At 46.4% G+C, this 16,145-nt stretch overlaps 1 protein-coding gene across 1 annotated transcript in view; it reads left to right on the forward strand.

Moving 5' to 3' along the window:
• Positions 1 to 8,563: 8,563 nt before the first annotated feature.
• PFDN1 (prefoldin subunit 1) overlaps positions 8,564 to 16,145 on the forward strand; it is a 29,287-nt gene continuing 21,705 nt past the window's right edge. Inside the window, exons 1-2 of the mRNA XM_081917945.1 lie at positions 8,564 to 8,666; positions 14,619 to 14,785. Coding sequence (XP_081774071.1) covers positions 8,583 to 8,666; positions 14,619 to 14,785 — 251 coding nt within the window. The 5' untranslated portion in view covers positions 8,564 to 8,582. The remainder of the gene's footprint in view (positions 8,667 to 14,618; positions 14,786 to 16,145) is intronic.

Consider the following 16,145-nt stretch of genomic DNA (forward strand, 5'->3'; position numbering starts at 1 on the left):
GACACTTGGCTGAGTTTCCATCTGATCAGTTCTGAAGTGGTTTGACGAGAGAGTGAGATTCTCCTTAATGTCAGCCAGTGGGTAATTCTAAATTGTCACACACTCACAGGAATTGAGTGCCAAGCATGATCAATTTTCCTTAGGAATCCTGTTACACGGAAGCCAGAAAAGTTGAGTTCCTTGTTATCTATATAGTGATGGCATTTTGGAGAGAGAAACCGTTGGCAGCCTAACCTGCCAAATGTATGTGAGGAGAGGACTTGGCAACAGTGAGGTTGACTGTAGAAGATGCAGATGAGCCACCAAGTTACTTCTGAGCCACGTCCTCCGGAAGGCAGGGTTTGGGCCTCTGCTAATAGTTGGTTGGAAAAATTGGCTCCGCTGCTGCCATAGATCTGGTCATTTCAAGCCCAGACTATCAGTCATTCTCCCCCTCCACCCCACTGAGCTATGTTTTGGGGAGGGAAATATTCCACAAGCTGAGCATGTGGGTAATTACATTTTCTCAATGGCACAGGGCTGCATTTTGAAACCTAGGGGGAAATAGTTTGTTGTAATAAAATGGACATCAGGATCCCCCACAGCAGCTGAGGCACCACCACACATCTGTAGCTCGCAAGGTAGGCTTCTGAAGAGGTCCTAAATAGAAAAAGCACACCTATCGGAACCAGAGGTTTAGGAAATATCTTTAATGGGGTGCAGTAGGTCCATCCAGCAGATGCCTGGAAGCCTTAAAAGAGGAGGGGTTCCTCACCCCCTTAAGAGTGTGAAGGCAATATGTGTTGGCAATCTTGGCATTGGGAGATATCTCTAATGCTTGTTGGTTGGGCTGCTGGCTAGGGTTGGATTGAAGTCAAGAGCTTCTCATTGCCATGTACCCACAGTTGTGACTTGTGGCACAGTTTGGAAAGTGCTCAGCTTGCTAGGCTAGAGTAACTTAACATAAGAATAGCCTGCTAGATCAGGCCAATGGCACATCTGGTCCAGTGTCCTGTTTCCACACTGGTCAACCAGATGCCCTCTCCTCTCCTGTGGTTTCCAGCAACTGGTGTTCAGAAGCTTGTTAGACCCTTTGCCTAGTTGAGGAAACACTAAAGCAGGCATGGCTAAACTTGGCCCTCCAGATGTTTTGGAACTACAGTTCCCATCATCCCTGACAACTGGTCCTGTTAGCTAGGGATTATCAGAGTTGTAGTCCCAAAACATCTGGAGGGCCAAGTTTGGCCATGCCTGCACTAAAGGGTGCTACATCAGGTAGGTGGTTCCGTTAGATCAGCCCACAGTAGGGTCTATTCTGCAGATAGGAAAGCAAGCAAGCTTGCTTCAAAGTCTGTTTAGGTTTTGTGCTTGATGTGGGCCAACACCTTGGCTAGGTCATCCGATGCAGGCTCAATTTGCTCATATAGTGGTTGATGTCTGGGAAACTCTCCTACTGTCTACCTAGGCTGGCATGGTCATCTTCATGCCACCTTGACCAACTTTTGACCTCGTGTGCTACTAAAACTATTCTCCAGCATTGCTAGTACAAAGATTGCATCATTTCTCTTTGCATCTGTCTCTGCTGCATTGCATTTAGTGCTGGAGGTGGATCTGTATTTGATTGCCCCTTTGTCCCAGCAACTGTTGGTGCAACCTGAAATCTGCTAGCACCTCTATTAGAGATGAATCCAACATGTAAATCTCCCCAAACTGTTTCAACACCACATCCTGCGGCTTCATGCCAGGGTCCCCCCCCCCTCTCCCCCAGCTGCTTTCCTAAGCATTCATCCTGAGGAGGAACTGGAACATTTGCACCATTTTGGTGTGTGATACATGCAAACTTTAAAACTGCAAAGATTTAAGTTTCTTTCTTCCCTGGGCCTCCCTCCTTCCTTGCATGCTGTTCTACCCACATGCCAGATGAAGACCTTCTGCTCCTTCAGCAGCCACTGCAAATTCCTTGTTTAATAGCTAGGTGACATCACTCTTTTAGCCAATGGGGAGCCCTTCTGAAGCCATTTGGCATTTTTATGTTAATAGTGGCCGTGGGTGGTTAACAATGGAGACTGGCTCATGGGATTAGTAATAGGGCATGAAGCCTTCCCCTGTTCCAAACCCGAAAAGCATGACAATAGTCAAAGTGTTTACAAGCCAAGGATTTTTCATTCGCCTGTGGGAAAGTAAGATAATTAACTTTGTCTACCAGCTAGGAGCATAGTGCTGTACTGAATCTCTAACACTGTTCTTCTCAGTATTGCTGCTGCAAGCAGAGAGCGGAGGAGACTTATTCTGTTCTGCATGATGGAAGCTTGGTTCAGACATGCATGTACTTCATCATTAGTCAACACACAGATGGGAACAAATGAGAAATCTGAAATGGGAACAAACTCCTCCGCTGAATCACTGCGGATAGCAATGTCAGGCCATGTTGTAGTAGTAACGGCTACATACGATTTCCCTCCTGACCAAAATGTGCAGGGTGATCTTGAGATGGAAAATTTAGTTAGGGAGACACCCAAATGCTGAAGCAGTGGTGTGGGAACTTCTAGCCCGGAGGACCAATTACGGATCATAGCCGCTGCGTCCCTCACAGGGGACCTTCTAGGAAGCAGAGCCCACCACTTCAGTCAGCTCCACTTCCAAGCACCTCTTACAGTTAAAGAAAAAGATTTCAAGGTTTAGGTTTTATTTGGTCCCAACAAGCTCTTTTGCAAAACATGTTTTAAGTGCAATGTGTAATCAGTTTTAATATTTCCTGGATGGTTTCAGTGTATGAGTTGTGCAGATGGCTTCTGGAAGACCTAAATCACGTCATCTTGAGCAGCTTGTAGTTCATGTGCTTTATTTGTTCCTTTTTATTCTAATCTCTGTTTTCCAACAAAACAAACCCTACTTTAATTGTGTTATCTCTTTTTTCCTTAGTTTTTGAAAAATTCTAACACTGTGCTCTCCCTTCCTCTCCATTTCCTGTTGTCCCCCTCCCTTCGGTGTTATTGTTGAAAGTTTCACACTCCTCTTTTCAGTGTTGGGGTGCCCATGGTTTCACAATGTTGGATTCTTGCTGTGCAGTACAATTAATATTTTCATTATTAAAGTTTCACCCGTGCTAGGTCCTCTCCCCGCTTGTTCTTTAAGTAATCTAGCAACTGTGTTGCTCATTGCCAGCCTCTTGCCCGGGGGGGGGGGGCACATCCCTGTGTCACTAGTTTTCTGACCGATTGTCCACAAAAATCTAGGGGAGGTTCCACCCAATCGAAGAGTCTGGGCTTGTGGGACAACCACAACATCTGCCACTCTGAAAGTCAGCAGACTCAGAAAGTTGCACCCAGTTCTGGGAGAAGTTAAGAGCCTTTATCTTTTTAATATTTTTTAAAGTTTCCTTGTAGAAACACCTATAGATAGATCTGCCCATAATTTGGCAGGCTGAATCCACTCTTTAGGAGCAACTTTTTCTGCAGATTTCATTCACTTATGTGAAAAGGAGGAAAGTTATATACCGGTAGGTGTTTCTAAATTCTCCATTACTGTATAGTCAATAGAGAAGGGGTGGGGGTCAATCCGAAACAGATAGGGTTACTTTCCAACAGATGCAAGGCAAATCTTGTGACCTAATAATTGCCTATGCCAGTGTTGTAACCTGCATTCAACGGGGATTAGATGACCTTTGAGGCCCCTGACAATTCTAAAATTCTATGGCAGACAACACATTGTTGGACTTTTGACTCCCATTGGCCCCTGCCAGCACAGCCAGTTATCCCTCTCTGGTGTAGCAAAGCTACGTGGGCAACGTGCCTCTTCTTACTCTCTTGAAACTTCCTTAATGCTGTTCACGTATAAATAAATCTGGATCTAAAGAAGTGAGAGTGGCACAGTGCCCTAGCACAATCCCCAGCAGAGCCAACGCCTTCCATACGCACCCACATTTATCCAATGAAAATAGGGACGTCCTATTCCATAATGATACTAATAATTTTATTATTTATGCCCCACCCATCTAACTGGGTTGCCCCAGCCACTCATGGCTTCCAACATATATTAAAACACAATAAAACATCAAACATTTAAAACCTTCCCTAGACAGGGCTGCCTTCAGATGTCTTCTAAAATTTGTATAGTTATTTATCTCCTTGGCTTGGGGGTCACACAACTCCATACCCTCCAACATGATGAAAATAGGGACGTCTTAAGGAAAAGTGGGACATTTCAGTATCAAATCAAGAAACGAGGATGGCTTCTGTAAATCTGGGACTGTGCCTGGAAAATAAGGACACCTGGAGCGTCTGGTCTTCTGCTTCTGACGGAATTCTCAAAGTGGACCAGTTTTTCACATTACATGGTTTTTTTTCTCTGCAGCTTTCATTTTTTGGGAAGAGAGCCAACTGCAGGCCCCGGATCAGCAGGGGTGTCATACCTATAGAGGCTAGTGGTGTGGGGCGTCAAGGTGCCACGTTCTGGAGGGTGCCAGGGAAGAGGTTAGGCTGGATGCAGTGCCTCCTGGCATCAGCTCACCACGCTGTGCCGAAGCAGTGCCACGCCTGGAACCTCCGCCTGCCATGGCCACCGCGGCACGAAGCATCCAGCTGAGCCTGGAGGCCCTGCGTCAAGCCTCTGCCTCTTCCCCGCCAGAGGAACCACCCTCCAGCCACTGCCCGCCTCCTCCAGCCTGCCAGCAGCGCCCTCTTCCCTAACAAACTCTGGGAAATGGGGATGGGGGGGGCGCTGGAAGGAGCTTTGCACCACAGCGCCGGATATGCTTAAGATGTCCCTGTGGATCAGTGTTGCTTGTACCCAAATATGTGACCTTTCTCTGGGGATTCTGAGTGCATGGCATCAGAAGTGTGGTAGCCAGAACAGCTCGGTGGTAGCAGTGGGATTAGTGCAGCTATTGCAGTGCTTGGGGGATGTGAGGTGGACGTGTCCATAGAAATGCAGCCGCCTCCCTGCCCCTTGTGGCTGCGAGCTGGAGTGGTGAGAGACCCCCCTGTGTGCCAGAAGCAAGAAAGAGTTTTCTGTCCTCAGGTCAGATGTGCCACCATGGAAGAATACTCCCCAGTTCTTTCTACATGCACTGCCTGACCCCTGGCCTGCAGACGGAGCGGAGACCCTCAACTCCAGCAGCTTTTCCAGTCTGATGACGCTCATCCCCTCTTTGTCTGCTGGGACAGAGGCTGAATAGAGCATTTGCCAAATACGATATACATGAAAATATGCAGGAATGCAAGCGCTTAACCTCCTCTATGAAGCACATCTTGGCACTTTCTTTCCTGGGCACCAAGTCAGGGTCAAAAACACAAGGGGAAGGGGGGGGAACCCCATTTGTCACCAGCCACAGCATTCCCTGATTGAATCAGCACACAGAAAAGCCCAGATGAGGTTACAATCAGATCATGAAAGAGTGACCAACAAGACATGGCAAAAGACAGCAAGGGGAAGGATGGCACACGAGAGGCAATGCAGTCACTTTGAGGAAGGGCAGATAGCAGAAGGATGGCTGTTGTTGCCATTGCAGAAAACTAAGGGGCAGCAGAAATTTCCTGCAGCTCCCCTCCAAACCACAAAGCAAACTTCATGAGATAGCATTGCCTCTTGTTTCTGAGATAATATTATCCCGGGCAGCAGAAAGCAGCATGCAGATGCTCACCCAGGCCCTGTGGAAAATGGGGTGTGTGTGTGAGTGACATTATAGGAAAGTCCCTTCTTCCTAATCTACATGGGTGCTAATTGGCTCTTGATATTAATGCTGAGAGAAAGACAACTTGGCATTTCAGAAGCAGTTTCTCTAAACTGTCTTAATGTGATACTGGGCTAAGCCCTTTTTCATCTTTCGAAACAGAGCCTTTCCTTTTCTGCTGTAGCACCGCCTGGACTTTCTCCATCTTGCAGCTTAAAATGTCACACTTACTTGGGAGGTGGCCTCACTGAACTTGGTGGCTCTTTCAAGTAATTCTGCATAGGATTGGACTGGGCCGCTGCAGTGCAATGCTGATTTTCTTCAGAGTAGTGACGCAGAGGATGTAGCTGTGCTAGAATGTGCATCTGGTAGCTGCAAAAGGGCTGTAGGACTTAGTTAGGAATGTGACCTTAGCAGCACATTGCTGCTGAGGTAGTTTCCCTCACTCTGAGGAGCAAACAATCAACATATTACTTCCTGTCCTGCTGAAATAAAGACATGCTTGACCCTGTAACCTGAAAGTGATGCCAGGAGGCATCCAGATCATTGTTTTGTTTCTTCCTCTCTTTCTGCAGCTAATTTCCTATACAACTGAGGCAGGAAAAAGGAGCACCTTCAGCAACCGAGGCAAAATTCACTCTGACTCATTTTAGGGCATTTGTTAATCTTCACAGGATCGGTGTTTCGTGTTTTGAACATGGGCACGAGCCACAAACCCAGAGTAATGGTTCCTAGTCAGAAAGTGCTGGTCTGAAGTTGCAACAAGTCTTCTTGCCAAATGCAGTATTTTCCGGCACTAACAAATTTTGAATGACAAGGGAGTAAATTTCTCTCTTTCAAAGCAAAGAATTGAAACTGCACTAGAAAGATGACCTGTTAGTGCAGACGTCTAAGTAGCAAGTCACCTCTAGCTGAAACAAGGTATATTCTGCTTGGCAGCAGTTCAGGATGAATAAACAATTCCCTATTACAGTGCCCATGAAACAGCCCTCCACTAATGGCAGTTACAGGCACAATTGGAAGGCACTCAGCTAGGTTTGCTCTGCTCAAGACAGATGGCAATCATCCTGCTCCCTCCAGTCCTTAAAAACTGGGGACAGCAAATTAGTTACCCTTCGTGTGCCAGCTAAGTTATTTTCCTCACAAGCCAGAGGGAATCCAGAACTTGCCTTACTAACATTTCTCCTCCTGCCCCCAATTATAACATAAGTATGGATGCAGTAGAAATGTAAGAAAGGAGTTGCATCTGCCCAAGAGAATCAAGGCTGGGGCTAGAGCAGGGGTAGGCAACCTAAGGCCCAGGGGCCGGATGAGGCCCAATCGCCTTCTCAATCTGGCCCGCGGACGGTCTGGGAATCAGCATGTTTTTACATGGGTAGAATGTGTGCTTTTATTTAAAATGCATCTCTGGGTTATTTGTGGGGCATAGCAATTTGTTCATTATTTTTCCGCAAAATATAGTCCGGCCCGCCACATGGTCTGAGGGACGGTGGACTGGCCCCCTGCTGAAAAAAGTTGCTGACCCCTGGGCTGGAGAGAGGGAGATGAGGCTGGGTTTTATTTTCCTTCCTTTTCCTTCCATTTATTCCAAGGAGGATGTTTGAGAAGTAGACTGTGTGCAGGTTGTTGAAACTTCCGCAGCTGGGAATTTTCCAGTTAGCATCTCAAACATAGTGGAAAGGGCTTTGGCCAGCATCTTGGCTTCATGACATCTGGAAGAGAGATCCCTCAGTTGCAGAGCACCCGCTATCGCTGTGCAAAGTTTCTGACTTAACAGTGACTCAGAGGAATAAGTGCCAACAAATGAATCATGCACCTCATTTCCTACAATACATACGATAGTTTTCCTTGCAATGCTCCCTTCAAAGTATTAACAGTACAGCACTCTTGAAATTTTGAAGTCTGCTGAGGTCTTAATGGCACAGCTGTCAGCCTTTGATATGGGAACTAAAATTACCAGTAAAACAAAAATAACAATCAAATTGTTCCCTTAAAAAAGTAGTCATCTTGGCCCAAGGGAGAAACATTCTAGTTTTATAATGATTACCACAGAACCCAGGGGCTGCTAACATGTACCTCAATATTATGCTACAGATGGAATCTTGCTTGTTTCTAGTGAATCACTTTAATTAGAATTGCAGCTGTTATCTTTTTGGAAATGTGTAAGGAGTCCATCATTATTCATCACAGTCTAAGCAGCTTCCCAACACCTCAACAGTGTATGCTTTAAAAAGAAGAAGAAACTTGACTTAGTTTTAACAACAACAAACTAATAAAAGTTGGCCCACATAAGCCACCCACCCCCCATGGGCATAGCCAGGATTTTTGGGGGGGGCGGGGGAGAGGCTTCAAGCTGGGGAGGAAAGAACCTCAGCTAGTTAAGTATTTTTATTGATTTACTTGATTTAGAGGGTCAGCTGCCCCCCCCCCATGCATGCACCCATCCACCCTTCTCAACGCAACTGCAAGAGGTGAAAGGAGATTTATGCTTTCTTCGAGGCCAGTGCTCCTCCCCCTGGATCTTCCTAGATAAGCAGAGGCAGCCAAGCACCACTGTATTGTGATCCTTTCAGCAGCAAAAGAAAGGCAGATCACTTCACGGGATCCATTTGCAGGGAACCAAGGGAGGTGGAGGATCCCCAGAACAGCCCTGCTCACTTAGACGGAAAGGAAGCGCAGGCGGTCCGCGTGCAGCAGATCCCTCGCGCGCTTATAGGCTTAAGTCTATCACTTACTCAGAAAGCGGCCAGCGGGATAGTATTTTACCCACCTAGTGACCCAGTTTTGGATAGTCGTGTCATGTTTTGCGATTTGCGCGTATACAATTTAGTAGCTCTATAGTCCCCAGCCCCGCACAGAGTCCGCTTTCGCCTCCCTTCTACCACGCATGCGCGCGCTGATCCACACGAGCAGCGCCTCGCCCCCAGTACGCATGCGCAACCGTGTCTTCGGGGATAGGGAAAAAAACCGAAGAGCAGGCAAGATGGCGGCGCCCGTGGATCTGGAGCTGAAGAAGGTACCTGATGGGACGAAGGCGGGCAAGGCCGCTTCGTTGGTCGCCAGCCCTTGTTGGCGGGTGGGGGCTACGCGGCTATCGGGGTTTTCCTCATCGCTCCCGCCCTTCTCAGACCTGGGGGCGGGAGGGTCTCTGAGGGATGCTCCTCGTGGACTACAACTCCCGTCATCCTCGGCCTCTGACTGTGCTGGCTGGGGCGGGTGGGAGTTGCAGTCAGGGCCGCCCCCCCCCCCCACGAGGAGTCTCTCTCCCCGTCTTTAACGCGGAGCATTGGGAGAGCCCTTTCCTCTCAACCGGGTGGAGGCGGGAAGACACTCCTCAGACCCCCCCTTCATCCCGAGGGAGGGCGTCTGCGAACCATGTAACCATCGTGGCTTATGTAGTTTTCTCTCCCTCCCCTGGATATTTTTATTGGGGTTTTCTCATAGATCCAAAACAATACAAATAAAGGTATCCAGCCTGTGACTTGTATCCCTGCTCCCGTCTCGGGTCAAAAAGTGTCTGGTACCTTTTCTTCTTCTTTCCATGTTATTGTTAATAGTTTGATCTGTTTCCCATGAATTTGGCTAAGGTCCTTTTCAAATCATGTAAGCCAATAGCCACCACCACCAATTGCATCGCCATGCCTCTTCTGTCAATATTATATATTATAAAAAGGTTCAGAAATAAAGACTATACAGAGAAAAGTTAATTGGGCTGCCCTGTATCTCAGCTTCATTACATGCCCCACGTTAGGAGAGAAAAGGTAAGCTTTCTCTCTCTCTTTTTACTTTTCTCCCAACCTGTTCATAAATTTATTCCAGATTCTGAAAATGTCAGGGTTAAGGGTAAGGCCTGTTCTATCACACACCAGAAGTAAAGGGGCCTCATCTTAATTTCCATGCCTTATGGCACAAGCAGTGGCCTGTGAAGCGTCACAGTGGTGGCGGGAGACGGTGGCAGAAGCAGTGGCAGCCTGCGAGGCCATGTCGTGGCAGCAGTACCTGTCAGCAGTGGAACAATAATCAGCAGCCTGCGAGGCCTCGCCACAGGAGGCAGTGGCAGAAGTGGCAGCAACCTCTGAGGCCTCTTGGCAGCAGAAGTAGCAGTGTCCAGCAAGGCCTTACAGTGGCAAAAGCAGAGGTAGCCTAGTGGCAGTAGAAGAAGAAGAAGAGTTTGGATTTGATATCCCACCTTTCACTCCCCTTCAGGAGTCTCAAAGCGGCTAACATTCTCCTTTCCCTTCCTCCCCCACAACAAACACTCTGTGAGGTGAGTGGGGCTGAGAGACTTCAGAGAAGGGTGACTGGCCCAAGGTCACCCAGCAGCTGCATGTGGAGGAGCGGAGACTCGAACTCGGTTCCCCAGATTACAAGACTACCGCTTTTAACCACTACACCACACTGGCTCTCTAGTGCAAAAACACTGGCTCTCTAGCAGCAAAAACTGCAGCAACCTTGCAGGCCTCGTCATGGCGGTGACAGAAGTGGCAGCAGCTTGCTAGGCCTTGCCATGGCCTGCAAGAGCTCGCTGCAGCCGTGGGAGGTAGTAGCAGTAGCAGCATGCAAGTCCTCATGGTTGCAGCAGCACAAGCAGTGGTGGCCTGCGAGGCTTCACTGTGGCAACAGGAGGTAGTGGTAGAAGTGGCAGCAGCCTGGCAACAGTGGCACAATAATCAGTGGATTGTGAGACCTCGCCACAGCAGTGGGAGGTGGTTGCAGAAGTGGTGGCAGCCTGCGAGGTGTTGTTGCAGAGGCGGCCTGCCAGGCTTTGTGATGGCAGTGGCAGAAGAGGGGACAGCCTGCCTCGGCAAGCCCTCGCAGGCTGCTGCCACTTCTCAGTGCTGCTGAGAAGCCTCGCAGGCTGCTGCTATTTATGCTGCTGCAATGAGGCCTCGCAGACTGCCGCTGATACTACTGGATTGCTGTAGCGATGCTGATTTTGTCACTACCACCACCTGCCTTTGCTACGAGGTTTCGCAGACTGCCGCTTCTGCTGCTGCTTCTCGCTGTCACAGTGAGGCCACTCCCGATGCTCTGAGGCTTCACAAATTGCTGTTGCTATTGCTGCTGCTTCTCTCCATCGCGGTGAGGCTTCTCAGGCCACTGCTGCTGCTGCCACCACACGACCTCACAGGGCGCCGCTGCTCCTGTGAATACCAAAAGGCCTCACGGGCTGCTGTTGCTCTTGCTACCGCCGTGGTGAGGCCTCACGTGCCATCACTGCTTGTGCCTCTGCTGCCAGGGTGCCGCCGCAATAACAGACTTGCAGGCCACTGCTTCTGTCACCTCCTCCTGCCAGCTTCTCAAAATGGCCTCGTAGGCTGCTGTGGCTTCTGCCACCACCTCCCACCGCTGCAGCAACCACTGTTTCTGCCACCGCCAGGCCACCGCCATTTCTGCTGCCCAGCAAGCCTGCTGTCAGGCCCAGATTATTTGACTTCACTATAACTCCTCACATTTGCTAGCTAAGCCTAGAGGCAAAAGTCCTGTTTGGATGCATTTTGGCTTGCCTGCTGATGAAAGTGACTGTGTGGCAATTGATAATATTGTCATTTATCAGTTTTAGACCCTTAAGTAGTAGCAGTTGCCTGTTCGCCTTTGCGTAGTTCCATCCTTATTGTTGTGATATATCGATATATTGTGATGTATTTTGGATGCATATTGGCTTCCTGTTGATGAAAATGGCTGTGTGGTGATTAATAATATTGTCAATTACCTGTTTTAGACCCCTAAATATTAGCCATCTGCAGTATGTTACCCTGTTCACCTCTGCATAATTCCATCCTTATTTCAGACATTGCGATGTTTAGCTGGTGATATATTGCAGTGTTTTGCTGGTGATATATTGCGATGTTGAAAACCAGATATCGCCCAGCTTTCCCACACATTGCAATTTGTGATATATTGCCAGCTCATACATTATGAAACAGTTATGTGAACTTCAAAGTGGTTTTGGACGATATATTGATAGCGTTGCCATTGTGCTGTCTATTACTATTACAACTGATATATTAAAGGTGCATTTAGTGGGGGGGGGGGTGTTAGGTCCTCAGTTCACTGAGAACTTTCACTCTTAGATCATATAGTTAACAATTAACAGCTCTGTAGTAGTTTACCCTCCACAGCAATAAATGGTGTTAAGCTTCCTCCCTACCTACTGTTGCTGTGTAGGACAAACTTTCTCTGCTTGTTGAATGAAGGGAGGTGGCCTGGTGAATGCTTGGCTAGCGAAGCAAATGTCAGTGAATGAGTCAGGCCAGCTGTTTTACTGGAGAGGAACAGAAAAGCTACAGAGGGATGATGTAGCAGAGGCCATATACCCTAGCTGCTTAGTTCTTGGAGAATTATTTTTACTTTCAGTGTAATCGTATTACTGTTGATTAATTTGATACTGTTACCTGATACATTTTTGACTGTTGATCCATAGGTTGTAAGCCTTTTTTGAAGTTGGACACATTCCCTCAAGGGAAAATGGTTCAGAGCTGGACACCTGAATTGGAAGGAGCTGGAGCTGGGAATGGGCAGGGCCAAAGCCAAAAGTGGTTGCCTGTTCTCTGCTCCCCAGCTTCTCCCGTTCATCGACCAATCAGTTTATCCACCCTTTCTTTCTCAGACGCACAAGCATGTGCTTCATTCATACATTCTGTCTTACATTTGCCTTATCTCACTCTGTTGTCACCCATCTTTATATATGCCTGGTTTTTAAAACTTCACTGCATTGCCCCAATTGCTCATTCTGTCACTTATTCTTGATTTCTTTTCTCAGCCCCCCCCATACATGATTTCCAATACTTTTTCTGTGTGATTCTACAGCATGTACTTGCCACTGACTTTGACCTGTGATGCCAGACCATAGCATGCCAGATAGAGTGTCAAGTAGACACTATGTGGTGCACTCTGTGGTTGGTCCTCTGAGCATAGCTGCCAGAACAGATGCTTTGAAGCAGCTCTGGTATCTGCCATCACAAGGCAGACTATAGAGCACACCAGATTGATGATAAATGCTGTTAAGCCATAGAGGAAAGTTATTCAAAAATGCAGACAGAGGGAGGTGTGGAAAGGTGTAGATGGCTGGGGAAGATCACATAAGTATTTTTGTTGGCAGGAAAAAATCAGTGGTGGCAGCAGGTGAAATTGGAAGGGCTGTAGGGATGGGGAACCCTTTTCTGTTGAGAACTGCATTCCCTGTAGCGGTAATCGATAGGACAGTAGAAGGGACCAGAACAACTCCCTATTGCACATGCATGCTCCCACTCCTGAGCTTCTAGTCGTCTTCAAGAGATGGGAACAAGTGGGGCAGCCCAGCAAGATAGGCAGGGTATTATTATTACTGTTATTTTTAAATTGTGATTATTATTGTTGCTTATGGTTCCTCTCCTCTACTGGAAGCTTTTGCTTCCTTTTCTTGACAGTCCTTGCAGCCAGGGATAAATTCCCTATCCATTCAATAGTTGGCTGAATCTGGTCAGGAGATATAAGAGGTGAACTGAGAAGATTGTCGACACAGCTTCTAAGTAAAAGGTTCATAGAATCATTGATCTTAAAGTTGTAAAAGACCCCAAGGGTCATCTAGTCCAAACCCCTGAAATGCAGATATCCCAACTAAGCATCCATGACAGAAGACCATCCAACCGCTGCTTAAAACCTCCAATGAAGGAGAGTCCACCACCTCCCAAAGGAGTCTGTTGCACCGTCTATCAACTGTTACTTTCAGAAAGTTTTTCCTTATGCTTAGTCAGAATCTCCGTTCTTGTAACTTGAAGCCATTAGTTCAGGTCCTACCCTCCAGAGCAGGAGAAAACAAGCTTGCTCCATCTTCCATGTGTCAGCCCTGAAGATATTTGTTGATGGCTAATATATCTCCTCTTAGTCTCTTATTCAGGCTGAACATACCCAACTCCCTCAACCTGTCCTCATAAGGCTTGGTTTACAGACTCTTGATCATCTTGGTAACAACAACAACAACAACAATTTATTTATTCTCCTGCCCATCAGGCTAGGTTTCCCCAGACACTCTGGGCTGCTCCCAACAGAATATTAAAAGCACAATAAAACATCAAATATTAAAAACTTCCCTAAACAGGGCTGCCTTCAGATGTCTTCTAAAAGTTGGATAGTTGTTTATTTCCTTGACATCTGATGGGAGAGCGTTCCACAGAGTGGTTGCAACTACTGAAAAGGCTCTCTTCCTGGTTCCCTGTAACCTCACCCCTTGCAATGAGGGAACTGTCAGAAGACCCTTGGCGCTGGACCTCAGTGTCCAGGCAGAATGATGGGGGGGGGGAATGCTCCTTCTGGGCCGAGGCTGTTTAGGGCTTTAAACGGCAGCACCAACACTTTGAATTGTGCTCGGAAACGTACTGGGAGCCAATGTAAGTTTTTCAGTACCAGTGTTATATGGTCTTGGAGTCACCAGTCTAGCTGCCGCATTCTCCTTGGTCTCCAATCTGTTAGGGTTATCTTGATTCCTGATTCTGTCTTCTGCAGCATTAGCTACCCCTCCCAGTTTGATTTTATCTGCAGATTTGTTAAGCATCCCCTCAATTCCTTTTTTCAAGTCGTTTATAAAGATGGTGAACAACAACTGGCCTGACACAGAACCCTGCCGCACCCCAGTTGTCACTCCCCCCAATGGTGAGGAATCATTATTTGGGTTTGGTCAAACAGCTGCAAATCCACCTAACAGTTACCTCATCCAGCCCAGATTTTACTAGCTTTTCTGCAGTAATGGGGTACTTTGTCAAAAGCCTTACCGAAAGTGAGATACACTACATCCATAGCATTCCCCTAATCCACCAAGCTTGTAACTTTGTCAAAAAAGAAATGAGATTTGTCTAGCATCTGTTTTTGAGAAATCCATGCTGGGTTTACTGCATGTATACTTTACAACTACACTGAAACTCTGTGTGAAGTCAGTCATTGATAGTTTTACTAACTCTAGCTGCATTTATGCTGTTGCTTTCCATATCAGGCTTTTTCAGAACTTCAAGCCAAGGTCATTGATACCCAGCAAAAAGTGAAACTGGCAGATCTGCAAATAGAGCAACTGAACAGGACGAAAAAGCACGCACATCTTACTGATACAGAGATTATGACTTTGGCTGATGAAACCCGAATGTATGAAGGTGTAGGAAGAATGTAAGTAAATATCTCACTGGTTCCCTTTCAGAAGGACTTGGCTACTAGTAACTCCCTGAAAACCTTTTGTGTACTTTTAATACTTCTCCAACCACTTCTGAAAATCTGTTTTGCCATATTTTCACAGCTGAACCAGGCTGGGGAATGCCACTGTTTACCTAACCCTGACTAGACTAAATCTAAACTGAATGAAAACATTTTAGGCCTCAGGTAAACTTAAATCAGAACTGAGTGGAAACATTTACTGGTGTGACTCTCTGGTTATATCTGCCAAAATATACTTGCCAGGGTAAACATGATATAGTTTCAGCCGTAGGCTTCTGATGTGCAAGGACTCTCACTAAAATGTAGTGTTCTGTGGCTGAAATATGAGATATGAGTAGAGAGAACTTTGATTTGTCTTCATAGGTTCTGAAGATTCTGAATTAATTCTTCACAGCATTAAAAATATGCTAAACATTCATATATTGGAAGTGCTTATGCCAGACTCTGAAGTACAGTCTTGAAAATTGAATGTTAGGAAACTTCAGATATGTTGATGAGGGAAATCTTAAATAATCTCTATTTCTAAACTTTATAAATGTGTTGTTTATGTAATGATGTCATAAAATCTTCATTGAAAACAGACTAATAGCCATGTGATGTGTAGTTGCAAATTGGAACCTTAGTGCCCCATTTTCCTGCCATAATGATAAGACTGGCTTTATGTGCAGTGCTATTCCTGGACAGAGCCTGAAGTTCATTAAACCCAGCAGAGTGGGAACTGGTGGTAGTGGGAATGGTGAGGATGTGGGGAGGGAGGTGCAAGAGCAAGCTGTCTGATAGATAAGAATGGGTTCTAGCCAGCTAACTCGTACTCAGAGTAGACTCATTGAAATCAATAAACATGGCAAACTTAAATCAATTTATTTCAGTGGGTCTACTAACTGGAGTTAGTTGGATATAGTCTAGTGGAAATTAGGGGTGAGAATTGTAACTTAATTGGTGATAGAAAGAATTTTGCTAGGCTCTTAAATGGATGATTATAGAATTACTTGGAATTTTGCTTCTCTCATTTGGGGTGAAAAGTGGGTTGTTTTTGTTTCTAAAAACTGCTTCTGTTAACCCTTTGGAGTCCCTTTTTGATATATTTGATGGTAAGTATGCTCAGATTTGGAGAGTTGAAAATCTTATTGCAAATCGATAAACAGCAGTACTGGAAAAGGAGAGAATTCCCGATGTGAAGTCTGGTGAAAATGAAGTTGATAGAGTTTCACAATGTGGGGAAATCGTTTTATGTCTTATAGAGGGTTTCGGATTCTCTACCCCAAGTTGCTACCTGTCAGTGAACTAGAAATGTGCCAAGTTTAATTTTCCTGGA

Source organism: Podarcis melisellensis, assembly GCF_964234715.1.
Source record: "Podarcis melisellensis genome assembly, chromosome: 7".
NCBI lineage: Eukaryota > Metazoa > Chordata > Lepidosauria > Squamata > Lacertidae > Podarcis > Podarcis melisellensis.